This window comes from Anopheles nili, chromosome 2 (assembly GCF_943737925.1).
Source record: "Anopheles nili chromosome 2, idAnoNiliSN_F5_01, whole genome shotgun sequence".
NCBI classification, from domain to species: domain Eukaryota; kingdom Metazoa; phylum Arthropoda; class Insecta; order Diptera; family Culicidae; genus Anopheles; species Anopheles nili.
This window is the reverse complement of record NC_071291.1, coordinates 36,968,945-36,996,047: the sequence shown is the minus strand read 5'-3', so window position 1 is coordinate 36,996,047 and position 27,103 is coordinate 36,968,945. Positions and strand designations below refer to the sequence as shown.

Below are 27,103 nucleotides of genomic sequence, written 5' to 3'. Positions count from 1 at the left end.
ATTGCCTACAAACCACCAGGCGTCTCCATTAAGCTACGAACCACCAGGCGTCTCCATTAAACCACACGCTCGCGTTGAATTGATGATTGTACCTCCTGGAATGCGATCGATGGTCATAGACGAGTCATGTGAATTACACGATTGCCGTGATTGATTTCACGGATGAGAAAGCCTCCTCCACTGACGATTGCGCCCCCGCACGCAGGAAATTCTTTACTGAATGTGGTTTTTCGTGCGTCAAAAAACCGCATACCCCTGATGGAGCTCGCTGTTTTTTTTTGTTTTGGGCCCATTTCTGACATTTTTAACCTTTTCCACGTCGCTTTCGCATGCAGCGTTCATTGCTGCATTTTTTTTCATTTTTGTTTATTATTCTTTTGTAGTAATGCATTCGCTTCGCTCTGGTTTTACCTCTATACACCTGGACGTACAGCTCTCTGCTTTAACCTTGTATATTGTCATGCACAAATTATTTTGTTTCCATCTAACCGTGGTACGGTTTCCTAGATGTTTCGGTAACGAAGTGAGCTTTTTTTGTTTATTTCTTTGCAAACCGCATTCGCACACGCTGAAACTCACACTCACTGAACGAATCAATTACGAACGTATTAAAAAACACAACGCAACGTCGGCTAACGAGCGCATTTAAACATCAAGCCTAGCTTACCGGGAAGCATTGGAAACAGCAGCAGCGTACCTCCGCTTGACCGGGCGTGGATATGAGTCGACGAGTACGAGAATAAAATTGATGCATGAGGCAAGCTCTCGGGAGGGCAATCCAAAATAATAGCACTGTCCTCACACGTCTCGGATTGCGTGAAGCGTGCACCCGCTTGTCCCACGGCACCCGTTGAAGTATTATTTTGAAACTGATTTTGAAACGACACCGGGGTTTTCCTGTTTGTTGGCAACCCCGCAAAACGGATGGATCTGCGGTAATCTCTCCTGGGGGAAATACGTTCGCTTAGTAGCGAGCGATCGGGAGTGCCGACACGCGCGCACGCACGCACCACATAACTTGCGTTTCCATTTATGGTTCGGAAGAAAGTGTTTTAAATTTTGCAAGCCAACCCAATCAAATCCTCACGCGAGCAATGTGTCGGTTAGGGTTTTTTTTCTTCAGCAAGCTACTGTTTTTAGTTGTTGGAAAATTAATACACATCTACGGCGTACTGAGTGAGAACATACGAACGAGTTTGAAACGGTTTGAAACTATCTTTCACTTGAACTGATCTATGATCCAAATACATGAAGTAATGCGAATAATGAAGTGTATCACAATTTCCTACCGATTGGTGGCGGCATATCACGGAAACATATCTTTGCATACCTACGTAAAAGCTGGGCTGCATCTAATCCTAACCTAACCCAACAATAAGGGGCAACAAAAGAAGGAAGCTGTCGAGTTGGACGATCGAAATTGAATAGACTGTTCTTGGTGGAGAAAATTAAAATAAAAATACACCCAACAATGCACCTTGTGGTAAACAAATTGCTCCTTTTTTAGGGCGTAAATTTAATCCCCTCGTGAAGGTGAAGAAACTCACTGGCTGGCAGTGTAGCAGTAGGAGCTACCCCGACAACAAAACCCATGTCCGTGTTCCGGCACCGGTTATGACAAAAGCGCCCATTATTTATGATTCACTTTCGGAGGCGCGCTCGTTTGTGTCGATGGATATCTCATAGGAAAATCATCGCGTACCATCGATCGCCACCACGAGCGGTTAAAAAGATGTTTATCAGAGAAACAATGGCGCATTATTGCGCCTTTAGCGCTGGGGCGTCGGGAGACAATTAGCCAACCGAACTAGAGAAAAATTGACATCGACTTGGGGCAATGACCGAAAGGAAGCGCATTGTTGTATTGGGCTTTGAAAGAGGGCTGACAAATTGGTCCTAATCACTTCCGGATAGAGTGAGATTAGTCCGGCATATGGTTTTATATGGAAACGTAATTTAGAGTGAATAAATCAAGGGTATCGCATGCTGTGGGCCTTATCGGTCACATGAATAAATATATGCATGGATATGAAGATGCCGTAATTACAAAACAGTGACACAAATAATAGTTTATTTTTTCAATAAAAGACGAATCAAATCAATTTGTAAATATGCCACTGGTTAACAACGCCCTTAATCATGTTAAAATGCATCCCTTTCTCATGAAGAAATAAAAAATAATCATAGAAATTATTAGAGTGTTATGCGTTACATTTTAAGGGTTGCAAATGAATGTATAACAAAACGATCGTTAGAAATTGTAACTATCACGTTGAAGAATCAACGAGGAGAAAATCACGTCATATACGTAGACAAACTAGGCTGTTTTCTTTGCAAAATGCGGTGATGCCGAAAGAAAAAGAAAATAAAACGAACCATTACGAAATAAAGCGGTGTGCGAATTATTTTCCAGAGTAAAACAAAATATCAAGCCTCACTTGCTCAACCCCACTACGTGGATTCTAGTTGGTCTAGCTGCGTTTTTGCTGCGTGACTGCGCTTTACCATGCTACCATTTCTACGCGCTTTTCTACTACCACCAGATTCCAAATCTGGTGAGCCTATATTCAAATAGCCACGTACACCTGCTACGGCTCCGGTTGGTTCGAGGATCATCTCCGTTAAAAATCTATTCATTACGTTCAACAATGCATTCTTGTACGCGCTTACACTCATACCTACTTACGATACTTGTTACTTGTTACTTGTTTTTTCCATCTTTGTTTGTTTGCTATTATAACTATTACTTAGCTACTTGGTTATGTTTTTCTTTTCTCCCTCTAAACGCTACACTGCTCTTAAACGCCTAACACCGTCCCATTCCGCGTTGGTTGTGTATAACTTATTTGCTGTTAATGTTCTACTCGCTGGTGCTGCTTCTTCAACTTCTCATTGTCTTCTCGATCCCAAAACGAGGTGCCTTCACCACGGAGGGGGTTTTGGTTATCTTGGCTCGTTCGCTGTTCAATAATTTGACACCCTTAAGAGCGCTGGCTGTGGCCCAAAAACCAGCCACTCGACCATCCCGCAGGTCGCTCATTACCATCGTTACGTACACATAAGACGGTCGTGACCCGCCGGTTCGAGATGCGTTTGAGTTTTATGAAACGACCCGCAAATGGCTCGAGTTGGGTCTTTCAGCCTGGTACGGTAGCTGACCACTTGACCAGCACGCCGAGCGATCACCATTTTAAACTCACCTCTCCAAAGAGACACCCCTCGAGCGAATGGGACGGAACGTAACGTCACCTTCGCACCGCGGGTGGGTCCGCTTTTCCATTTATTGCGTGGCGTATTCTTTTTTTGCGCCCATTTCGCCCGATAACGCATCCACCGGCCATACGGTCCACCCGAGAGTCCACCGTTCGTGAACACTTATCAGCCTATCTAAATCCCCGGCAGCAACCCACCGCTCTGCGTTTCGCAATATGGCGCACGTCACGGGGCACCCCAAAAGCTAACGGGACGGCTGCAAATTATCCGGATCCGGACGATGGTCCGGTGGTTGGAGCGTGGAGCGAACGCAAGGAAAAAAAAAACACAAAACCGGAACAATCCTCTGCCGCTCACACTGAAGTGGGTCAAACAAACAAACTATCCATCGTTTCGCCGTTACAGCGTTGTGTTTCAGGCGATGGGTGAGCGGCTTAGGCACCAACAGCACCAACAATAACAAGAAGAAGAAGAAAAAAAGAAACATATCCGGAATCTGGAACCTTTTCACTCTCGCGCCAACATCGAACCCGTGCCCCGTTCGCCGAAACCGCTAGCAAAAAAGGCGATCCTTTTTTTTCTACTTCCATCCACGGGTCGCTGGCAGTGCCCGTGCCCCAGGCGGTGTTCGTGATCGGTCAACGGTGAAGGAATCAATGGGTACACCCTTAAGAAGGTACGAACAAACAAACGAAGTAACAAAAAAAAACATACTCCAAACGCTCTGCAGCATCCTTCCACATGCCGCGCAGTTCACAGGATCGCTTTGGCGAAGGAAAACCGAAGAAAGCGCAAAGAAAAAGCTCCCACGAACCACGGGGAACGGGTCGCTGCGAATTGCTCATATTTATTATCGTTGTTGCGCTCTCGGCTCCGGTTTCGGCTCGGCGGCTCGGCGTGCCATCAACTCCTATTTTTTTCCCACCAGGACACTCGTCCGACTTGACCGCTGAGCTGACATAAGGCTGTGTGCTGTCCGATCGTTTTCGATTACTTTGTGTGTGTTTTTTTTGCTTTTGGTTTTACTTTTACCCTTTCTTTTTCAATCTCGGTGTCGACCTTCCATCGTCCAGCGATGGACGTCCCTGCCGACGTGCACCTATACGACCTCAGGGCCTTCGCTGACGCAGCGCATTTCAACGCATCCCACGATCTACAGCAACCCGGGGACCGATCGGCAGCAACAGGTGGCACCTACCTCTAGACCGTGGCCCCAACCAAACCACCGCTATGAGCAGGACCCTGCCGGCCAACATGGCGACGACACACCGATGGCGTCACGCTCGTATACGCAGGACCTGCGATGGTCTAGCGACGCACCGGAAGTAAACCCGGCAACGGTCAGCAACAGCAGCAGCAGCAGCAGGCCCTGTGATGGCGACGCGAGCGTCGATACCGACGCGGACGGCAGGACGACGGTTCCGGCAAGGATGGCAAGGACGGCCAGACAGGGTGCGGGCCGCCGGGAGCGCTGTCGGAGGGAACGGTGTGGCGGCGGACACGCAGGGATGCCTCGTCATAGGTCGCTACTGGTCGACGGGTTGCCGAGGTTGCTCTCGACGGTGTCGTCCTTGTGTCAGAGTGGTGGCTTGTACACCTCGATCGCCGGTGTCAGCATGTCCACCCGGGTCGATATTGACGAATCACTGCAATGGAGGAAAAAAAGGAAGAAAAAAAAACGGTGGCACGTTAGCGGTGAGCGTCTTCAACCGGGCAAAGCAAAAGGAAATAAAACTCGGGTGACGGGAATGTCCTGGCGAAGGATTCGATGTGAGTGCTACCCGTGAATGGCCCCATCGCATGCAACGATCCATTAGAAGAGGGTTTGGGGGCACGTGTTTTACGGGTTTCACTTCTTCTGCTTTCGCGTGGCGTACGCAGGGGGCCATTTTTTTTTCTTTTTGTCCTTTCCTCGCTAACAAGCATAATCCGAAGATGCCGTGCGGTGTGCCATAAAGCATCGCACGGCCGTGAATGAAGCCGTTCGTTGATTGGGGCGTGCCAATGAAAATATGTTTTTAATAAAGAAATTCATCGCCGCATTCTTTTTTCTTTTCTTTATCTGCGCGCGGGCAGGGCATCCGGAGCGGAATTTGTCTATTTATTCCACCCACCCGTCACCGGGTTTGTCCGGACGGTGGAAATGCAAATTTTCCCCCGGCACACGAAACACGGCACCGTCCGTGTGCTGCGTAATTTTTCTTTCGAAAGCGAACACGAACATCCAACCAAGGCGGGGGACATCGTCTCATTGAACGATGATTCATCGATGAGCGCTTTTTTTTTTTTGCTGCTGTTGCGTTTACTTGCTCGCATCCTGCTACATTACTTCCTGCGCTCTTGAAGGGATGCGAGCGAAGGGATGCTCTGGCATCTTCATCCCTTTTGGGTGCGTAAAAAAAAAGTAAAAGAGAAAAACATGGAAACGAAACGTGTCGGAAAAAATCGATTTTCCCAGAGCGTTTTCGACGGTCCTCTTCATTGACGACGTCGGCAGCATCCAAGTGTGCGTTTCTATTAGGTGCGTCGCCTACTTTCACTCAATCGCTTTTTATTATGTCACCCAACATTTTTGGCAGGGTGAGTGGCTGTCCTTTTTTGTTTTTGTCATGCGTTTTGCGCCCTTCGGTCAGGTTCTTTGATGTTTTCATTTGATTCTTGACCTCTTGTACACCCACCGATTGGTTTGCAATGTGTTGCACACGAGTCTTCTTTTTTATTTGAGTGCGTGCATACACTAGACCGTGTGCAAGGGTGTGTCTGTGTGTGTGTGTGTGGCGTAATGTCCTTTCGATTATCCCCGCATCCGAATGTTGTTAACCTGTTTGGCGCAAAATTTCGATCATCTCCGTGCTGCTCGGAAACAGATAATGTTTGATAATGCAAACCATTATTTATGAACGGATTAGGCGGGTTCGCCCACACCACCGCGCACCATAATGGTTGCGCGAAAATGCGATAAAAAATGATCGAATTTATCAAACCGATCTCCTACCCGCCGTGAAATGTCGTTAGCGGGCACATTCCGGTGTAAGCCGGTGAGATTAATTCTCGCGTACGACAAGGGGCAAGGCTCGGTGTGTTCGCGAAAAGCTTGCCTATTTTTACTTTTTGTTTTCTTCTTTTGCGTGCCTACTCGCTTCTGGCCCCAAAAACTGACCCAACATTTGCCCCCAAAACTGCCTGCCGATTCTTCTAGCCCGTTTGTTTATTTTTCTCTCACACCGTGCACTTCCGTCAGCTTTCGAGAACGTTTACGGACATGATCACGAGTGGCTAGGTGCAGCGTAGCCGCTGAAGAACCCATTGTTGCCCGTTTTTTTTTTGTGCGGAGCCAAAGCATCATCCTACTGGTGGTGAATATCTAATGAGCTCTCGGGTGGTGAGCTGAGGAAGAAAATTCCGTTCGTCTCAGGACTCCTTCTCAATTGAAGCAGCCCAAGCAGCCACATCCTTCGACTACGAACTGTGCACATTTTGTCGTGTTGCTGCCAAACTGATGATGATGGCCAATATTTCACAATTTTCCTTTCGTGTTATCGGCACGTCCCACCACTGCTTTTCCGCCCCAAAAAGCCCCCAAGAGCGATTGCAAGAAAATAAACACGAAACCTCAACCATTCGTGCCAGCAACCATGGCCGCTTGCGAGTTGGCACGAGACGGCCAACCGAATTGTTTCGCACCCAACCACCCTATTGATGGGGGAGGGGAAACATCATTTTAGGAACATTACTTCACCGAAAGTGTTGCTGGCGCTACGTTTTCATTGCGTACGTGGACAACACGCGCTCCATAATCGGGTTCGGAGCGGTTTAATGGCCATTGCTGAGATGGTGCCCATCGGCACGTCCCGGAGGTCGCACATTTGGCGGGAATTTAAATTCTTCCCCTATTTGCCGATAGGTGGGATGTGGATTGTGAGAGGGAATGAAATGCCACCCTTCGGGATTCACCAAAGGATTGGCTGATGGACACGCTACGGGCAGCTTGAAATGAACATGATTTTTTCGCAACTCGTTGTGAAGTCTCGATTCGGGAATGTTGCGTATTCAAACAAAAATGGCAGTGAATTACTTTGTAATGGATTTTTGAATAGTAATTAACCGTTTAAAAGTTAAACAATGTTAGAAACCGTAACAGTGGGATTACATTTGTGTTGATTGTGTGATTTTTTCACACATTTTAACTACGTTGGTCAACGTTTAAATTTTTTTTTAATATTTACACAACACACAATTAGTTACGCTGTATATTGCCGTTTGCTCATTGAAAAAGATTCATACTTTGAACAAAAATTTAGCTTTAAAATAAAATTTGAAAATTATCTGCTGTTGAAACAATCTGGGCGTAATTTTATAACAAAATTGTTACTTTTTCACTTGTCAAATATTTTTTAATAACCTCAAAGCGATACTTTGGCTCAAGTGAAAAACACTGGCTAATGTGACAAAAGAACGCCTACTGCGAATAATTCGAACACATGCCAAAACATACAAAAACAGCACCATGTGCTCGGCTAATGATATGTGGCTGCACAGCCAAGAATCCATTTCAGGCGGTTGTTAATTTACACCCGCCAGCCCGCACGACTGGCTAAAATTATGTTTGGACACGCCGACCAGCCACCGACAGCCATCCTTTGGAAAAATCGAATCGGATGAAGTCTCCCTTCACATCGTGACTCCGTGCCATCGCTGTCCGTACTGCGATGAGTAGTGTACCGAGTAGTGTGTTCCATTATTCAATCCCACGAATTACCTCTCCCTTTGACCGGGAGTTCGCCGGGGTGACATAGTGGAGGGTAGCACGAGAGCAAGCAAAAAAAAAACCCCCACACACTCTTGAGCCCGGGAAAAAACCAAAAGCTAAAACCACGCTGACTACCACGCGGCAAATGAACTTGGCAGTGCGGTGCCGGGTTTTGCGGAAGTGGCCACTTCAAGGGAGGGCCAACGTTATGAACGTACCGGAAGGCGGGAGAACCCGGGTGGCCACAGCTAAACGACAACATATTCAGGTCTGCCAAACCCGTCGAAGTGCCGCCCAGCAGCGTCGTGTGCAATCGAACGGAAGCGAACATGAAGGCCGCCCGAGATGGATTCAGGGACGCGAACAGCCAAAAGGACATGGCAGAGTTTGTCACCGAAACGGGGCCACGGCAAGTGGGTGGGTGGGGATGGGAGAGTCACCACCAACCACCATATTAACCGTAATGAAATAACAAATAATCCACGAGCATGGCTCGTGGACGGCTGTTCATTTTCGAGCGGTTATGGCGGAGTGTCACGCGATTGTCATCCACTTTTCGACAACCACGCCACGCGAGCCGCAAAGCGCAAAAGCACCGGGGGCGTTTGGGAAAGCGCACGGCGAAAGCAAAAGAAGCGAGAGAAAAAAAAAAACAACCCAAACCCCCGGCGGAGCAGCGGGAAATAAAATCATAACCCGACCCAACACGGAAGTGGCTGGAAAACGCCCGCGCGACCCATCGAGCAAGCTTTCGAGCCGGTTCGATTTTCGGTGGCTTCCACCCGGTCGGTATGCGGGTGCTGTCAATCGAGCGTTTTTGCTAACCCGGAAAGCTCACGATGGCCAGCTGGAGTGTGCTTAGCGCTGGGTCAAGTGCACAGGTGACGCAACCGAGTGAATGCTCTCAACCCGCCCGGTTGCATCGTGGACGGTAACTTAACCCTGCGGTATCCGCCCGTCAAGCGGGAAAGCAACTTTGTTTCGCAGCCTGAAGCATCTTGCTCGCTGACGGGTTTTTGTCATCAAAAAAAAAATGACGTTTACCCGTGCCGCGCGAGGTGAGCAAACGGCCGAGCCGGCGGTTTGCCGTCGAACGGGTGGTTTCGGTCGACCCAATTTACGAAACCAACGTAGGATGCACTTGGAAACCCGCCGGATGTGTTCCGGCCTGGGGAAAGTGTTCCGGCGTAAGCTCGCGAACCTGCGAAAGCCCTTGAGAAACTTGTTTTAAAATAATTAACTCCCACACACACACACACACACACACACACGAGGGTTCCATAAGCGGGTAGCAATTTATTGCCACCGAAAAGGACCCGTTTCGCAACGCGCCTACTCACCAACACGCAAGAGGGAGTTAGTCCTTTGGTGTAACACGCGTGCTCATGTGGTGTGTGTGTGCTCATTTCTGTGCCAGTGTTGACGTTCGTGCTCGCTAGTTCAAACCCGGCCGAAAGTTAATAAACGGCCCCCGATTTCAATCTCATAATCGGGCCAAGTCAACTGAAACCAGAAAAACGTTCTTAAAGGTTAAAGGTTGACCGAAAAACCTTTGGCGGTGTTACGGCAACGGCATTAACATTTTGCGCCTCCGGTGATGGGCATGGCTTATTACGCACGGCCGTGGTAAGCGAAGAAAGAAAGCCTCCCTAGGGCTGGTAGGTTAGCTGGAACGGTGCGGTAAACCGCATGGATATGGGGTGGTTTTATAAAAAAAAAAACCCGAAAGCCGTTTGAACTAATCCTTATGGATAGTAAGCTTCGTGCGTTTGCTAGTGATAGCCACGTAATCAAGGATTATGCCATGTTCAACCGCTGGAGGGGGAGCTCAACCATTTTGAAAATCTATTTTAAATGTCAAAACCGACCAGCTAGACAAATGAATTTCCGATAATTGCTGTTACCTCTCGTTAGTTTTATGATTATAGATCCATTGTCTGATCGGATTATTACTTTTAGGCTGCATTGGTGAACCGAGGTGAGCAAGGGATTAAGCATTTGAATTGAAATGTATTGGGGATTACTGGGGATGCTGCCATTTACGGGGTAGCCGTAGCATGATGGCGCCATGAACACTACATTCGAATAACCAAAAAACCGCACCACATTTCGATGTAGTACAAAAATAAACATGTCCCCCATAAGGGAGGTGTGCTAAATTTGTTGAAAAAAATGTATTTTTACAGCACCCACTGCTCTCGGGCTGTTCATTACAGATAACCCAAATTAAACACCGAATCCTCCCCCATCGCCGGATAAAGCCGATAAAATTAGCTGTTTATTTCAGCATCCTTCCCCAAGCGCGCTTCTGCACGAAACGTAACGAACTGCAATAAATTGCAAAACCGGGCAGTTCCGTATCAAATGAAACCCCGGTGCTGACGAACGCGATGGCATCCAACGGTGGACCACAAAAGGAGCAAAACCGGTCGAAAATAGTACAGTACTCTTTTGCCAAGTAGGCGGGGAAACATAACAAAAAAGGGCCGCAAAAAAAAGAACAAAAGAACCCTGACGGCATCGTGCCGTGGTGGCACACGGTGACAGGAAGCCAAACTATTTCCTGTTTAATTTTCGCTACGTGACATTTTAAAAGCGTGGGCTAACCTGGGGAACGGTGGGAGTCGGTTTTGCGGGAGCACCAAAATCACAAAAAGTGCAGCCGTTACGAAACAAACGTAAGTACATCGATTGCCATCGAAGCAGCTTCTGCAGTTTTGGGGCAGAAATGGCAGCGATACGGAAAGGAGCGATCGAAAAAAAAGAACGTTTCTAATGGGTTCGTAAATTTTTAGCTCAGTTATACAGGTTTACGAGCTGAAATGCATGTGTTTTTCGTTTTTGTTCGCTAAAGCGCGCTAATCGATGCGACGCTAATGTACCAAGGACGAAAACACCATTCGTGACTGATATGACAGTATTGTTTTTTTTTTAAATTTAAATAAAATTGAATTCAACTAAAATACACGTACACGTTATTTTTAGTTTGTCGCTCTAGTTCTTCACGATCAATCCGACCGCTGACGGGCTTAGTTGCAAGGCGTAATAATTATTATTCAAACCAGGTGTGCTTTCGCAGGCGTTGGGAGCATTTTGAGTGATATTCGAAGCACCGTGTGCCATCAGCCAGAACGCACTGAAATCGCATTTCGCTGGCTTCGCGGCACGTCAGGTAATTAAATTTGAAAAAAATAAAAAATGGAAACCCAACCCCCCCCCCCACACCCTTCCAGCAAACGCACCTGAGATTCTCTATCCTAGGCCGGCGATGCCGGTGACGATGCCGCCGGCGCTCCTTCTTACACCGGCAATCACAGTGCATAATGCAGAGAAAAACCGACGACACCACGGTCACGACGAACGGCACCACGAAGAAGTGGATGATCGTGTTGACCTGGTCCTCGCGGTTGTACGCGGTCATCACGACCGTCTTGTTCTGCTTCGAGTAGTAGCAGGGAAAGACGGCCCCCTCGAAGCCGTACAGGTCGGTGAAGTTCTTGCACTTGACCGTGGGCGGGTACCCGCAGCCCTTGATGTTGACCAGCAGGATCGCCTCGTCCGAGCGCTCGACGTCGGTCAGGTTGAACAGCTCGGCCGGTGTCGCGTTGAACGGGAAGGTAAAGTTCAGATCGTCTATGAACGTCACGTAGATGTGCGTGCACTTGAACACGTCCGAGGTGCAGCCCTCGCGGCACGAGCTCCAGGAGCAGTTGAACAGGCCGGTCATGTCCTCGCGGCGCGTCGTCACGCACATCGTCGGCCGCTCGACAAAGTCGCCGACCAGCGTCGAGATGGCGGGATCGACGTACAGCGGCACCAGGAACAGCAGCGAGGCACCGGCCGTCACCGAGAGAAACGCGAGCCCGGACGTCGTGTAGAAGGATGCGTTTTCGCGCAAGGACCGCTTCGGGGGTGGACCATTTTTGGCCTTCTTCGCCGCCGCTAGCTCGAGCAGCTTCTTCTTGCGTAGCTCTTCGGCCTGTTGCTCGAGCAGCAGTTCCGAACTATCGCTCCTCATGGTCGCACCGGCATGCACGGGAACGGGCGGCGGCTGGATCGGCCGGTACGGCGGGTCGGGGATACGCGCGCGGCTGGCTAACGATGCACCAGGCTCCGGGAGCGTTAGCGTCCGGTGACGGTGGCGTTGACGGCGACGGCGACGACGACGGCGACGGCGACGGCTCCGGGGTGCTCAAGGACGACGGCGAGGAGGGTGCTGCTTCGTCCGCTAGTACACCCGCTGCTGCTGCTGCTGCCAGTGGAAGTAGTATGCCTACGATCCACAACATCCCCCTCAAGGACGAACCCGTTGGTCGCCGTTGGTGGTCCTGGCCCGGGGCTCGTAGTGAAGGTATGGTGTGATGGGTGCGGTGGGGGCTGCGAGGCTTGCAACCAGCGGGGTGTAGACCGACGACCAAAGGAACCTTTGCTTCCCACCGAAGGCCACAGAATCACACGTCAAGGCCCTTTTATTTCATCCCCTCAAGAAGGGGATGCTGCTTTGAGAGCCGATTTCGCGTACAAACGAACGAACAGAAAAAACGCAATCGCCACGATCGCACACCCACACAAAAGCCCGCGCGGGCACACACGCACCTCGATCGAATGTGCACACACACACACACACACTTGCAAACTACAGCACAAAACTCAACCAGCGAGCATCATCGCGAACGCGGTGTATCCTGCCCTAAGGCGACCGAAGGATAGCTCCACTTGCACGCGCTACGAAACCCTAACCTCAACTTTTTCCCGTACCGAGGACGATCGTTCCGTCGGCGAACGTAGCAGGCGGTGCGCTCCTGCTGGCTTTCACTGACAGGCACTCTCTCGCTCTCTCGCTCTCTCTCGCTTCCTTGCGATTTCTCTCGCTTTAACGCGACCGATAGAAGAGATAAGGATTTATGAACGCCCGCACACACTAAACACCGATTCGCATCGCACAGCAACCAAACACACACACACAGGCACGCACACGGCGAAAAGGAGCATGCTATTTTAGCTCTCTCTCTCTCTCTCGCTCTCACGTGCGGGTGCGCTTTTCCGTCTACACTTGCTGATCTTTCTTTGTTATTCCTGTATCTTCCGTCTCACTCGGAAGTCTGGCTGCTTTCGTCGGCTATCGGTTAGGTTGCTCCTGTGAGGGAGCTTTCCTTGGTTCTATGCACGCTTCACGATTTCTCTCTTCCTCTCTCTCTCTTTCTCTCTCTCTCTCTGTCTTACAAGCACAGTCGTCTTCGGCACACTCGTCGCTGGGCTGTAACGAAGAGAATGGAGAGCGCAAATTTAGTGGTGTTGGAGTGGAACTTTCATTCAATCTTCACGCCGTTTCTTAATCAAAGCCAAAATATGCCTCCCCTTTTTTACGCTATGCATTAATCTTGACACGGCTTCCACCAAAATTCTCGGCCTGAGATTTTTTTGTTTCATATCGCTGTTTCCACCAGGCGCCTCCATGGTGTTCGTGTGTATCAACAAAAACCATGATCGTAGTAACACGCTGACCAAATGGTACAAAAACACTGAAAGCAAACACCCACACACACACACACACACGCGCGCGTGCCTTTCAATACAGGAAGAAAACCCCGTGGTTGTATTGGTGTGCGTATAACCATCGCGCCAATCGTCGAGGACGAAGCACGCGAAGCGGACGCCTGGTCGTTCACGATTATTAGCGCGAGGTTTCGTACGAATCCGCCCGTTCGTCCTTCGTCCTCGGCGTTGGCGGCAACTGACTGACGGCCAGTCCGTTCAGCCTAGGCTACGGTTCGATAGCATCTCGCTGCCCCGACGCTGACAAACAACGGTTCCCATTGGACAGCTAATTAACGTGCAATTTAGGTTTGATTTCATTACCGAATGCCACCGGGGCGGCAATGGCGAACCATCGCGAGGGTCCTTTGCGGATTCAAACCCCCGGGATCGGGGCATCGTGCGTTCAGTCGCCGGATTTTTCTGCGCCATCCTCGTGGTCCGGCTAATTGCACGCTAATAGGCGCACCCCGTGGCGGTGCAGCGACTCCGTTCGATGATTTATGCCCCAACCAGGAGCCATCTATTTCCCCACTCATTTGCGTGCCGTATTGTGCCTTTTTTTGCTGTTGTTGTTGCTACTAGCATCGAAGCTAGGTCTCAATGGCGCTGGTTTTTTGGTGCTGATGCACGTGTACCAAACGTCGGCACGATTGGCAGTGCTTTTACCAGCTGGATCAAAGGAAGAAACGCCACGCTTCCGACCGTACGATTTGCCAGCATCCTCACCAAGCAGACCTGTTAGCTGCATGGGTCGTTTTGGGATTGTTTTCCCCGGCATCCACCGACGAGTTGCGCTCGCTTTTGGTATGCGTTTTTTTGCCGAGCCACTTTTCCCGCTCGCTTACTGCGAACATTTCCATCTCCCCCAAAAAGGACAAAGCGTCTCCGTCTCGAGACGCTCCGATCCACGCGGCGCTTGGCCACGGGCTTCACGGTGATGGTCAAACCGATTCCTCGGTGATGCATAACCTCGTTTCTTTTATGATTATTATATTGATTTTATGATTCTGCCGCTGCCTGTTTTGGCATCGGCCACAGCCACAGCGCCAAAACGCCAGCACCAAAACACGTAAAGCTGGCCGACGCTTCGCTGCGTCCTTCCACCATTCCATTGGCCGGTTGACCCACCCACCCACCCACACCCACACACACACACACTCGTTCTCATGCGCAGCACACAAGCACACGTTCACGCCCCCTCCCATACATACGCGCATTCGCCCGGGGCCGTGATGAAAGCGTCGGTTTCGCCGACTTTCAGGCCACCTCGCAACCATAAGCACTCCGCCGTCGATAGTGTTTCTTCCGGAGTCGAATTGGTGGAGCTTCCGTTTTGGCGTACTCTTTTTTCTTTTTTTTTTTTGGTCTTGTCTTGACCCTTCGCTTCTTTCAAAACCACCTTCCTGTCCCTGTCGCGCGTGGTGCTGCTGCCTAGATCCTGCCGAATGCAGGCGAAGCGGAAGCATTTTTGTTGCTGTTGTTGTTTTGCTTCCGCTTCCATTTTTTTTCTGTTTCGCTGATATGCAATTGCCATCCGCATTTCCTTCGCCTGCATCCGTACGGGCAGCATTAAAGCCGTGCATCGTTGCTGCCCGAGCGGACGAGCAGCGCAGGATGAATAATCCATCGTGATTCGTGCGGCAATGGCCGGTCCGAGGCTAGGGAATGGCCGGAGCTATTGCACGAGCGGGCTGGACCGTATTATCAATTCTAATTTATTTTCTTAAGCGATCGAAACAATGGAAAGTAGGGCAACGGGTGCCAGGCGGGAAGCCATTATGGTTCGCTCCGTTTTGCTTTCTCTCTCTCTCTCTCTCTCTCTCTCTCTCTCGTTTTTCTCTTCCGTTTCGGTCGAACAACGGACGAATCGTTCGGAGTGCCGGAAGAAAACCGCTTCCTTGATGCAACACCGCCCACTGGCCATGCCAGCGATCGGTGACAGACTGTCGATGCACGGCAAAACGGAAGATAACGGATTGCCACTTTTTGTTTTGTGGTTTTTTTCTTTTTGGCGCAAAAGGATCTTCCACCACCCGCATACGGTGACATTTTTCAATTTGGCCAACGGGAATGCTCGCGCTAACAGCCCCAACCTGCAAAGGGTTTCGCTGCGGCAGTGCCTTCCGTTCGGGTCCCCGTTTGTCACTGACCGCAGTGAGGTATACATTTTTAATCAGCCTGCCATCGCGAGACCCGGCGCAGGTGCTTTATTGCATTCCGTGGTTTTTGGGATGAATTTCATTCGCTTATGGGTTGCGCCCGGAAGGTGATCGTACCTTTACCGGTGGCAACTTGGCAGTTTCGTTCGTTCTACGAATGTTTCGTGCTTCGCTGTGTTTGAGCTACGTTTACAGCTCGTAGGGAAAAGCGAGTTGCCACCATTTGAAAAGCGATGATAGTTGTTGGAGAAATGCTAGCATTACAAAGCTTTTTATTATTATTCATTCGAGCGTAGTTGTTTTTTTGCTTTATTTGAATATGAAACGCTGGTAAATGGTTTTCAATCACAATAGAAACTGTAATTATTTTACGAGTTGAGATGAGCAGCTTAAAATAATTAACAGCATGTGCTCAAATATAATCAAAATCAATAATCAAACAGTCAAAAGCATAATTAAAAAATGAGCAAATTGTATGTATTCCTTACTCTCAAATGGCTCTATGAAGTTTTTATTTTTTTTCAAACAGACTTTGGTCAAGCTTCGTCCTCACTCAACTGTACTGATCTATAGACCAAAATGAGCCGAACCAAATTAGATGCACACAACAGAATACAAAAAACGATAGACATTGGTTCAATGCAGTGCAAATTCATGCCCGGGAACCGTCCACCGTATGGTGATGGTATTGCAAATCACATTCCAACTCACATGTCCCACTAATTTAAGCACAATTGCATTCTGTCATCCCGTTTCGGTTGACAGAATGGGATCAGTTATTTTGGCTCCCGCACACAATGCATCGGCCGGCCTGGGGCACAATTAAAAGCGCATTAGAAAAACGGGGTGGGCTCACGTCCAAAAACACCCAACATCCCAACTGGGCGATGATTAGATTATGGAGATTTGATTCGTGACAGAACTGGGTTGCAACGTCACGCGGAGTTATTTATGTTGGAAAACCGGCGCACGATAAAGATCGAATGGGGGCGCCTAATTGCAGCGACCGTCAGCAGGGTCGAAAAGCCACCCGGAAGCCAGGGGTTGTGGAGTAAAAAAGGATAAGGGCGAGAAAAACAATCCACCCGCTGCATCGCATTTTCCTAACGGTTGGGGATGAGAGAGAGCGCTTATTTGCAAACGTGGCCGGTGGATTTGATGAGCCACTATTTGATCGATCAAAGCTCAATGTGCAAAGCTCAATGCGGATGAGTGGCTTTGTAAATACGTACGGTACGTACATTTTAGTTTCTCAAGCAAAAAAAGAAAAAAAGAAAGACACTATTGATTCCTGCAAATCATCGCACTTCACGCATTAATACCGTGCACGGATCAAATAGCTCGACCTATCCTATCCTCACCATTACCAGTGCAGTTTGGGTGCTGGTTTGGGTTTGGTTTTTTTTCTCCTTGTTTTTTTCCAAGCCCAACCCATCAACCCATCGTATTGTGTTTTCGCAAACGAGGAAAGCATCGTTTGGGGGGAAAGAAAAAAAGGGCCCCCAAAGGAAGGATCTGCCCATAGCAATTGAATAAAAGCGCACCATCATCGTGCTGAAGAGACTTGGTGGTGCAGCACCACCCTCCACCCACTCACAGGCTTATAGCATCGGCCCCATCACCGACTGGGAGAGCTTTTGCTTCCTTCGCGTTCGCGCGAACGCCTCTTGGGCATGTTCGGGAGCTAATAAATAAATTCAGCACCCGCACCAACGCACTGCGCGCACACACCAGCACAAGTGGCAACCCGTTTCCGTGGCACCCCTTTTTTTTTTATGCGATTCCGGGTGGGGGTGTGGGTGGGCGCTATCAGTGAAGCTGTCAAACCCATGCGCCTCTAGCACCAAGGCTGCAAGGACGAAGGACGCGCGGTGATTGTTGTTTTCATCCGATGCGCCGATGCATTTTCGCTTCACGATGGAAGCCTGTTTTGCCCCGTTACTTCCCATTTACACGGTCACGTTTCTCGGGCACTGTTTTGTTGCTTCTTTTTTTTTTCGTGCACTTTCTCCACCGTTATCGTACCGATTCGAGCGAGGAAGGAGTTTTCCCTAACCATTCCCCACCCGGAGGGTATTGATTTTTTGTGCTATTGTGCGATTTTGCTACCCTTTTTTTTTTGCTAGTGTTTGTGGGGATGTATTTTTTCCGCTCTCTTTTCATTCATTTTCTGCTCGCTAGTGGCTTTAGTTTGCTGCAAGCTGTTTTTTTTTCTCGTGTAAAAAAGGCGACCGTGTGCATCGTTTATGCAGCGTTAAATGCTTCCGGAGCAGAGCTGAGACAGGGTGGAATGTTAAAATGATTGAAACCAAGAAGCAACATTTCGATTTACGACGATTGCTGTTCAGACACCGCGAGAGAATATCCCTCGAGTGTGATGGAGCCTGTAGCGGTGGCATCCCCTTTTCCATTTCACACACAGCTGTAAGCGCTCTTTGGGGAAGAAATGCTTTCACAGAAACGGGCAGCATAGAGACAAAAACTTCTGAATCAAACAATGCTGCAAAGCCCGCTAGGAGCGAAAAGAATCGTCAGCCTGGTGGAAGAGATACCACCGAAGGCTTGGCAGTAGGGGCCTCAAAGCAACAATGTGCGTTTCGATGGAATGTGTGGATGCTACGCAGGGTAGAATGCACGGTAGGACGTACATTCAGATCCACAAAGAAGGGCGGCATGGCGTGGAATCCTTTAACTCGCCAAAGGGGAAAGTGGAAGTAAAATTGTTTTTTTTTTCTTCAAACATAACTTTAAAATAAAATATGCTGATGTTCTCAAAGCCTAACGAAGCCCGGGTGCGTTGTAAAACCATCCACATCAAACAAGACGGTTGTTTCGATTTCAAAACATTTAATAAAATTCATTTTTTTTTATTTAAAAAAAAAGAGTTTGCCACTCTCGGGACGTGAAACTCCCGGTAACATAAGCGGTTGGGATTATTAATTTGCGATCCCTTTTTCCAAGCCCAGGCATCCCTTTATCAGCGCCAATTTCGTGGTGTTTGTGGGGCTGACACACAAGTCCTGCTGACGTGCCGACGCGCCATCCTTCGTCATTCATTTTTGCCTTCGATCCCGCATCGCTGATCCATCCCGGACAAGGGGTAATTAATCAAATTTTTGTCACTCTAGCACGGGGGTTGCCTCAATACGTCCATACGAACACCCAGCTGACCCACCACTGCACAGAGCATAGCATAGCAAAAACGAACGATCCCTCGCGATTAACGATGCACTCCGCAGGCTGGCAGCCATTCCTGCCATCCCGACGATTCGAGGCCGCCCCAATACGCAAACGGGTAATGTAAAATTTAACTTATCCACCATTGACCTCCACATCTATCCACTCCCCCACACACCCGTTCGAAGGATATCGTTCGCTCTCTCTCTTTCACACTCTCTCCCTCTCTCTCTCTCTCTTCTTTACACCCGCAACTCGCTCCGTTGGGGGATTTTATCCAGCTTTCTCGCGAGCTTTCGCCCAGTGAGTGAGCATGGCAACGGGCGAGCACCATCTGTGGTGTGACGCGCCCGAGCAGCGATTGCGGGTGGAAAAACTGATTGTGTAACCAAAACCGTTTCCCACCGACCGTTGGCATTTTCCCAGCTTCGTCCCTGACGGCCGTGACCAAGCCGTGTGTGTGTGTGTGTGGTGGGCCGATCCCTCACTGAAGCGTCTCTTTTGCTCGCATCGCATCGCGTCTCTGTTCTATTACATGGATGCGTGCACATATACCCGCAACGGTACATACGGTGCTGATATGTGCTAGGCGTTAGGGCCACATCTGAGGCCACAGCACACTGGGAAACACACCAGTCTTCTCTTTGTTTCATGCGAATTTCTTAATTGGCTCGCGAAATGGCTTTGGCGAAGGGTTGCGTTCGATTGTGGTTTGGCGCTCGCATTGGGCATATTAAAAAAATGGAACACAACCGCGCGAACGGAGCACGAAGTTTTTTTTTCTACGATGGATCCCAAAATTGGATGCCGTTGGGGCGTTCGGCGGAACTGCGACCCATTCACGGCCACAGCTTGTCACAGGCGGGTTTCAGTCTGATCAGGTGAGAAATCACAGAAACGCTGATGCTACACACCCACTAAACATCCAACACACACCCACACACCCACATACAAACGCAAATCAACAACGATGCACACAAACACACACACACACACACATACACACAGAGAGAAGGATAACGTAAGGTCGCGTTCGTCCTTCGGGCGGATTCAGATCGTCGATCCGAGCTCGGACGGCACACATGGCACCAGAATTCAATTACACTCGCCAGCCATTCGCGCATTCCGACGGAAACACGGGAGAAATTAGGTAACTTCCACCCATTGCGATGCGAGTTTTTGAGCTGGTTTTTGCGAGCGCTCAATCGATAGGCATCCACTAAATCACCTCGGCCGCCCCGTGCTCGGCCGTGCTGGACAGCGAGAACGAGCAGCAAGAAAGCTCGGGAACATTTAATAATGTGGTTCATTTAGAATCGGTCCTTTCTTACACCTACACACACACACACACGCGCGCACAAGCATACGTTCGCGCGCACATACAGATAAATCCCTTCCCTTGCTCACACTTAAGACCGTCTCCTTGGGGTGGCGGCGGAAGATCGAAGATTTCTCATCCACTCATTCCCAAATCCCACGTTTAAACAGTGCCACTGGCCGACAAAACTAGCCCAAAGTCTTTAGGATGTAGCCAAAAGCCACGACATTATCACGGGGGTCAATCTTAGGATAAGCATCCGAGTCCATGGTTGAGCGGAATGGAAATTTAGATTTGCTGGCGCAATTGCATTCAAAACGATTCCCCCCGGGAACGACTACAAGCAGCCTGCTCCGGTGGCCAGCGGAACCGAATCGGGACATTTCCGAGGTACGATGGCCAATCCTGGAGCGCTTGAGAAAAAGAAAACGCACCTGGATCCGGTTCCTGCCGGTGCTGCCCCAAAACGCTCGTACACTTGCTGGCACTGGCCAGCGACACGGACACGCACAGGCGGCAGCGGCGACGGACACGGATAACGGTTATCCACACGGACCACGGAACGTACCGACGGAGCATCGGTTTCGAATCGCAACGCAAGACTGAGACTCGTGGTGGTTCGTTCGAGGCCACGGACCGCTCCCCAGTACGGGCGATCCGTAAGGCTACCCTTTTTTTTCTCTCTCTCTCGCTATTATTTGTTCCTTTCCGCTTCGTCCTGGTCGGACCATCCAGTGTCCTGTCTGAGCCACAGATACACACCCGCGCAAACACATTGTGTGGCCGCACCAACACGTTCGCGTTCTCCCACACAAACGCGGTTGGGTCCGCGTGTGTGGTGCGCTTGTGTTGATCGCCAGCGGGAGAGCCTTGAGGGTGGACCAAGAATTTTCTCCAGCCCCAACAGGCGTCCGCTCGAAAAGGGCCACTAACATTTTCGAACCAGCATAAATCGAACCATGGCGAATCGCATGGGCTTCACGATCATAGTTACAGCGGTGCCCAAGATGTTCGCTTGCTTTGCGTCCTGTTCTTCTCTCTCTCTCTCTCTCTCTCTCTCTCGTTCTCAGTCTCATTTGTCTCCCTTGGCTCAGTCTCGATAATATGGTTGCATGCTCACGTCAACAACCAGGCGGCTCCATTGGAGAGCGGCAGAGCTTTTGAAAGCTCTGATATATATGTATTTCAGAACACATTCTGTGTCGTATGAATGTCGTTTCATTTCTTTTGCATTACTTTAAGATGCTAGCTGCATAGGGAAATGCAAAACAAATGCTTTTTTTTATCGGGTTTTGTTAATGGGGTACCAATCAAATCCGAAAAAAAACAATAATCATGTTGCGTTACATGTTCTCCTCATCGAGCCAGCGAGCTTTTTTTCCCCTACCGGTGAGAGTGTGTTCGTGCGCTAGGATAACAACGAAACGTGGCTTCCTACGATGGTGGGAGTCCATCATTCATGCTCTCAGGTGTGCTCGACAAAACCTGCTGCCAAGTGTCCTTTTCGAATGTGCGTACAACCGGACTCGGGCTCGCACACAACTGCATCGGACCGTTGCATCACGAGTACAGCGACCGTTCGATGAGAAGGGCTCGTGTCGGGCCACCCACCCGTGTAATACACGCGCACGGCCGATAAAGACGACCGAGCCGAACGCCGTTTCATTGAGAGATTTTTCCTCCGCTGCGCCGCGTCCAAGCGGGCACACTGATTCATGACGGTTGGGCACTGGCAAGGGTTTTGGTCTGGCTGTTTTGTATTTGCTTTGTCAGTGGCGTTCTGCCCTTCAAGTAATTTCACTCCTCCTTCGACTCCGGCCTTTGTCGTGGCGACTAGGGTGGCGAGTCCACTTTCCAGACCACTGACTTCTCTGTGCGACCGAGACAAAAGCCCACGTTTCTTGGCATTTGCTGTAAGCCATCCCACCCATGGTAACGCGCATTTTCCGGCGCAGCGCGGATGGATTTGCTCGTTTTTTTGTTGTTGTTCGTGGCATTTCCACCGTCGTTGGTCCGTGTACAAGTTTTCTGCCGGCCCTCGAACGTGTTTCCTCGCTAGTCCGGACCCCGGCCAAGCAACGGAGCGACAACCCATTTCGCAAACGAACGGTGAAACATACAATACCGAACACATTACCACGGAGGTTTGCAGGGAGGTTTTTTTTTTGTACACCCTCCACTGTTAGCACCATTGTGAGGTGTACTTACAATGATGTTTATGGTGCTTTTCTCATTTCCCCACAATTTCACTTGAAACAACCAATTGTCAAAGCAAAAACAGTGCAGGTATTGTCCGTTGAAGAGTGTTTCGGTGTTGAACAGAATTGGTATCCCACAACATACATTGCTTTCCTCCCTAAAATAATTTGTGGTATGTTTGATGGAGGTTATGAAAACAATGCTTAACTAACTTATTACACGTTTATCTGCACGAGTAAGTGACCGCATCGTCCATGCGTTTAGCTATTGAAAATAGTTTTCTATCATTTCTACAAACTATAGAATACTCAGTAAAAATGTTACACCTTAACATATGAACTGTAGCAACCCGCTTAGCAATATCTCCCGAAAATAGGCTAAACAATCATCACATTCGTCGAAATAAATGTAAGAAATTACACAGCACATCCCGTTAAATATTTTTTTAATAAAAGAAACGGTATTGTATCAGTTATGTATTTATTCACTACATAAAAGCATTAAAAATATCAGCAGACAAAAGCGTGTGAGACGAGGAATATATTTTACTTTGAAGGTTTTTTTTATTGCGGATTGTCAATTGAATTGCAGAATTGTCTACCGCTATTTGATGCAACTAGTGAATTAAATATGCATAGGAATAAGCTGTAAAATCAAACGAGCATTAAAGTTAAATTATACTGTTTTTACCCGTTTTGGTTTAAATATTACCGAAAATGATGGTATAGTATCGTTCAAGCAGTAGAAGCGAACATCTCTTGCACATGGTTTGCTGTCAAAAATTCAAAACTGTCAAAAGTCATTGAAATTGACATTTCTCTATTGTGATAAATCAAAAGTTGTACGCGCATCGGCGTAAATTTCAGTTTCAAAATTACAATTTTATTTTTACCTGTAAGTTTACAATTATTAATAACACTAAGATTATTTTATTCTGATTAACTTTATATACTATTATCCCTGATATGTACCACATAGTTGATTAATTTTCATATCTTAAAAGCTGGTTACGTTCATTGTAAACGTATTGTATATTTAGGCAATTTCGAACTACACGCATCATGCCGAACAATCAGATACAATATTCTGATAAATATTACGACGATGTGTACGAATACCGGCACGTTATTTTACCACCGGACTTGGCTAGATACGTCCCGAAAACACACCTGATGACGGAGACGGAGTGGCGAAATTTAGGAGTTCAACAATCGCCAGGATGGGTTCTGTACATGGTAATTCAAGCAACAACTATAACCATAGCTGCATAGCATCCATAGCAATTCCTGTATTTTCTCATTGTGATACAGATACATTCGCCAGAACCACACGTACTGCTGTTTCGACGACCGCTTCCAACACCATCAACATAAAATTCGAATTAATCTTAGTACGATAAGCAACAGGCGGTATTGTTGTTATAAGAATTCTCTTACTACATCTCTTGTAAGAGGCTACCTTGCATGAGCGTTATTTCATGACAGTTTTCCTTTTTTTCTCTAAATGTTATCAATTTCTTTTTTTTGTTTACAATCGGACGAGAAAGTTGTGCTCTTTGTTTCCGAATAATTATGTGTAAGGACGTATCAAAGATTCTAGCCGAGAATAAAACGGCGCCTAATTAAGCTATCGTCTTAGCATCACAATACAACCGTGTATTATCACAACTGTTGTTGCCATACCACACCTAGCGTTGATAAAAAGAATAAAAAAAAGGATTTTGTAACGAATGCATTTAATTGCTTTTCGTGATGTTATATTTTAAACGCATTACCTGATCATACAAACATGAGTGTTTACAAGTATTGTACAAGATTTTGATTAATATCATCTTATGCTTGCACGTAATTTCTAAATGGTAGCGAAACCATATAGGATACGATTTGACACGCATCATTGAACGGTCAATATACATCATCGTAATCGTACGAACTTCAAACGTGCATTTTTTTTGTTTTTTTCTGCACAATCGTCCTTTTGAGGACTTATTAATCGCCTAGTTCTGGGTTGATTGATATATGGTTCCCGCCATGTTGTGCTACGCTTAAGTAAACAGTTTTCAAAATTTTATAATGTATTTTTTAAGGTTGAATTATATGTCTTGAAATAGTTGCTTTTCAATTTTTCTTCCGGCTTTCCGCCAGTACCTGATATTTGACATGCTGTAACAATTACAAATTTTACGCCTCAAAATTATCTACGAATTTCCGCATACATCCGTGTCAATAATTGCCTAGTTTCTAGGTTTTCTGAAACCCGCTTTTGTATCTGATATCTATTTGCTAGCAAAATTTTGATTTTTTTAAGGTTTATTTGAGAACGTTAAAGGTTTATGTCTATGGCAAGATAGAAAAAGTGTTAGGTATATTACATTATGGAGACTCTAGGTAAAATGTAAGGACTTTGAACTGGTCCTTCATTGGTCGATGGTCGGAAGATTTGTAGTAAACAATTAGTATGACTAGACTACAACTCAAGCTCTTTGGTATCGAAAAAGTGATGTGTGCTTGCGAAACTTTCCAGTGATCCCTGGACGTGCATTAAGAAGTCACTCGAAGGCGGTGCATGATTTATGATTAGAACAAAACAGCCGTTCGCAATGGGCATTTGCATTAATCTATCCTACAATACACCATGAGTTTTACCTTAGCATCGGCAGACTCTTCGACTGCCCGCTAATACACACGGTTCACGAATCAGTTTAGACGGCATAAAAAGTCTGCTCGGTCTTTGGGTCTCAAATACGCTACGATAAACTACATGGCATCTAGTCACTACCAGCCTTACGATGGCATTTTTTTGTTGGTTTGGCCATTTGAGCAAGATGATGATACTGTCCGTTATTAGCCTCGATGGTGCGCAAATGCAAGCAGATGTCGACTGCGACCGACGAGTTGGACTGTTGGCGATTGCTTTTGATATCGCTCGAATGTGAGCGGTCGCGAATACCCGGGGATATACGGGTCGCATTCGGTACCATGGTCCGTCGGTTGAATCGGTAGCTACTACAGAGCTTTGGCAGTTATCATGATGGTGTAGAAATTAATCGTAGGAAGGCGGTCGGCAGAGCGTGAATACGAACAGTATCGCAAATAACAATTCTGCTGCCTGTAGTGATAACATTAAGGCACATAGGATGTACTCCAGGCGTAGTCGATGCAGCTGGTAGAAAAGAAGATACCCTACGCCCATTCCACAGGGGATGGTGAGAAATACGGACAGGATCACATGCCAACCTGCAACAATAAAAAGGGATACGTTAAATCAGACATTTCCGGACGGTAATCGTTACTTTTTCTTGCTACATCAATAAGTGGTAAAGATGTCGCCTAACATCGCCAGCTAGGACAGACATAGGCCTAGGATTGAAAACTATTTTTAAACGCATGTACCAAACCCGTACTACCCATCGTTCTTGTAGTTGAAGTTTAGCGCAGCGAAACATAAAAAATACATCCACGCACAACCACACTTACCGTGGTCGCTAAGACTACCCCGCCTGCCTAGGATGATTCGAATTGTTTCCACTAAACACAATGCCACCAGGATACACGCCTCCCGCAACAGAATATGATCGGGATATTTCAAATTGACTGCCTTCAGCGTGAGCATACCGAGTTCGCAGGTAGCGAACATTCCAAAATAAAACGAGTTGAGGTAAAGCAAAATCTCGTAGGTGAGGCTTGGGTTTCCCATTGTTATTTTTTCGTTTTCACTCCGTTGCTAGGCTATCCTGGCGGTTTGCGTATATGCGCTCGCTACCCTTTTGGACACTACGGGCACATAATCATCCAGCGGTGGCAAGCGGGCATAGAGTAGTTTTGCTGGATCGGAAAGGTGTACTGCACATTGCCGTATCGAAAAACACAATCGTCCTAACTACGACGCACGTGTCGAGCTGGACGATGCTATAAGAAACACAAAAATACCAGCGCCAGCCGAAGATAGTATCTTTTTCCTAACTAAGTTTATTCCGTGAAAAGTCTACAGCACACTAGCCCAGTTTTGAAAGAAAAATGTTTATTTTTAGAACATTGCACCGAGAATACGTTCTAAACCAGGACTCTGTTTGACAATATTAAGTAAGTGGATGGCAAGGCTGCCCCACCAAGATGAACCTGTCCTGTACACTGATTTTTTTTCATTTATCTATTAAGTTAGATGAGTTGTCTGTGAAGGTAGCATAATATGCTAAAATACACTTTTTTGTAAACATATTATTTTCCATCAATTTTATTTTGTTTTTTACATATACTTAAGCTACTGCTCTAGGGCATAAATAACTGATTGTGCGGATTTGAATTATCAATGCAGGATGTGCTGGAAAAAACCGGGGTTGCCAGAAATAGCTTCTACTGTTCATTTATTCTAAATCCGCGAAAGTATCTAAAAATATAGGAACATGAAATTCATTAGACCTCAATCAAACAAATAATCGCCACTTTTTTCATACACAATTAAGTCAACGTTCTAAAAAGAGGTAACTAAACCAAGAGCATACATCTTAAATGCAAGTGCAAGTAGATACATCTTTTTTTGAAAAATGGTTGATTTGATGTACGATTTAGTAGTAAATCCATTTAAATCTGATACCATTCGTATTTATGTGGACAGTAATTGTCAGAAGTTTTGTCGCCGTCGAACAATGGTTATGGCTCAACCTTGTGTTTTCTTTCATTGACGCTTTACTGTCATTTTAGCAACAGCCGCAGTACTAGAATAAAATTTCGATCTATTTTTTCGAGCTGC

The 27,103-nt window shown here is 47.5% G+C and overlaps 3 protein-coding genes across 3 annotated transcripts; 1 reads left to right on the top strand and 2 right to left on the bottom strand.

Annotated features, from left to right (window-relative positions):
- Window positions 1-4,789: 4,789 nt before the first annotated feature.
- Window positions 4,790-11,981, bottom strand: LOC128720190 (protein tipE). Its single transcript, XM_053813843.1, has 2 exons — window positions 11,206-11,981; window positions 4,790-4,859 (listed from the first exon to the last, which is right to left on the bottom strand). The coding sequence occupies exons 1-2, from the start codon at window positions 11,979-11,981 to the stop codon at window positions 4,790-4,792; spliced, it is 846 nt and encodes a 281-aa protein (XP_053669818.1).
- An 11,434-nt stretch (window positions 11,982-23,415) lies between these two features.
- LOC128721868 (cyclin-dependent kinases regulatory subunit 1-like) lies at window positions 23,416-23,740 on the top strand. The gene is made up of 2 exons (XM_053815668.1): window positions 23,416-23,589; window positions 23,665-23,740. The coding sequence occupies exons 1-2, from the start codon at window positions 23,416-23,418 to the stop codon at window positions 23,725-23,727; spliced, it is 237 nt and encodes a 78-aa protein (XP_053671643.1). The 3' UTR covers window positions 23,728-23,740.
- Window positions 23,707-26,348, bottom strand: LOC128721867 (transmembrane protein 216-like). Its single transcript, XM_053815667.1, has 2 exons — window positions 25,831-26,348; window positions 23,707-25,590 (listed from the first exon to the last, which is right to left on the bottom strand). Exons 1-2 carry the CDS (start codon window positions 26,048-26,050, stop codon window positions 25,397-25,399), a joined length of 414 nt encoding a protein of 137 aa, XP_053671642.1. The 5' UTR covers window positions 26,051-26,348; the 3' UTR covers window positions 23,707-25,396.
- Between the last annotated feature and the right edge of the window lie 755 nt (window positions 26,349-27,103).

Coding starts and splice junctions, on each gene's coding strand:
- LOC128721868 (XM_053815668.1), top strand. CDS start 23,416: ATGCCGAACAATCAGATACAATATTCTGATAAATATTACGACGATGTG. Junction 23,590..23,664: donor CAGGATGGGTTCTGTACATG/GTAATTCAAGCA, acceptor ATTGTGATACAG/ATACATTCGCCAGAACCACA.
- LOC128721867 (XM_053815667.1), bottom strand. CDS start 26,050: ATGGGAAACCCAAGCCTCACCTACGAGATTTTGCTTTACCTCAACTCG. Junction 25,591..25,830: donor GGGTAGTCTTAGCGACCACG/GTAAGTGTGGTT, acceptor TTATTGTTGCAG/GTTGGCATGTGATCCTGTCC.
- LOC128720190 (XM_053813843.1), bottom strand. CDS start 11,981: ATGAGGAGCGATAGTTCGGAACTGCTGCTCGAGCAACAGGCCGAAGAG. Junction 4,860..11,205: donor CCTAGGATAGAGAATCTCAG/GTGCGTTTGCTG, acceptor CCTCCATTGCAG/TGATTCGTCAATATCGACCC.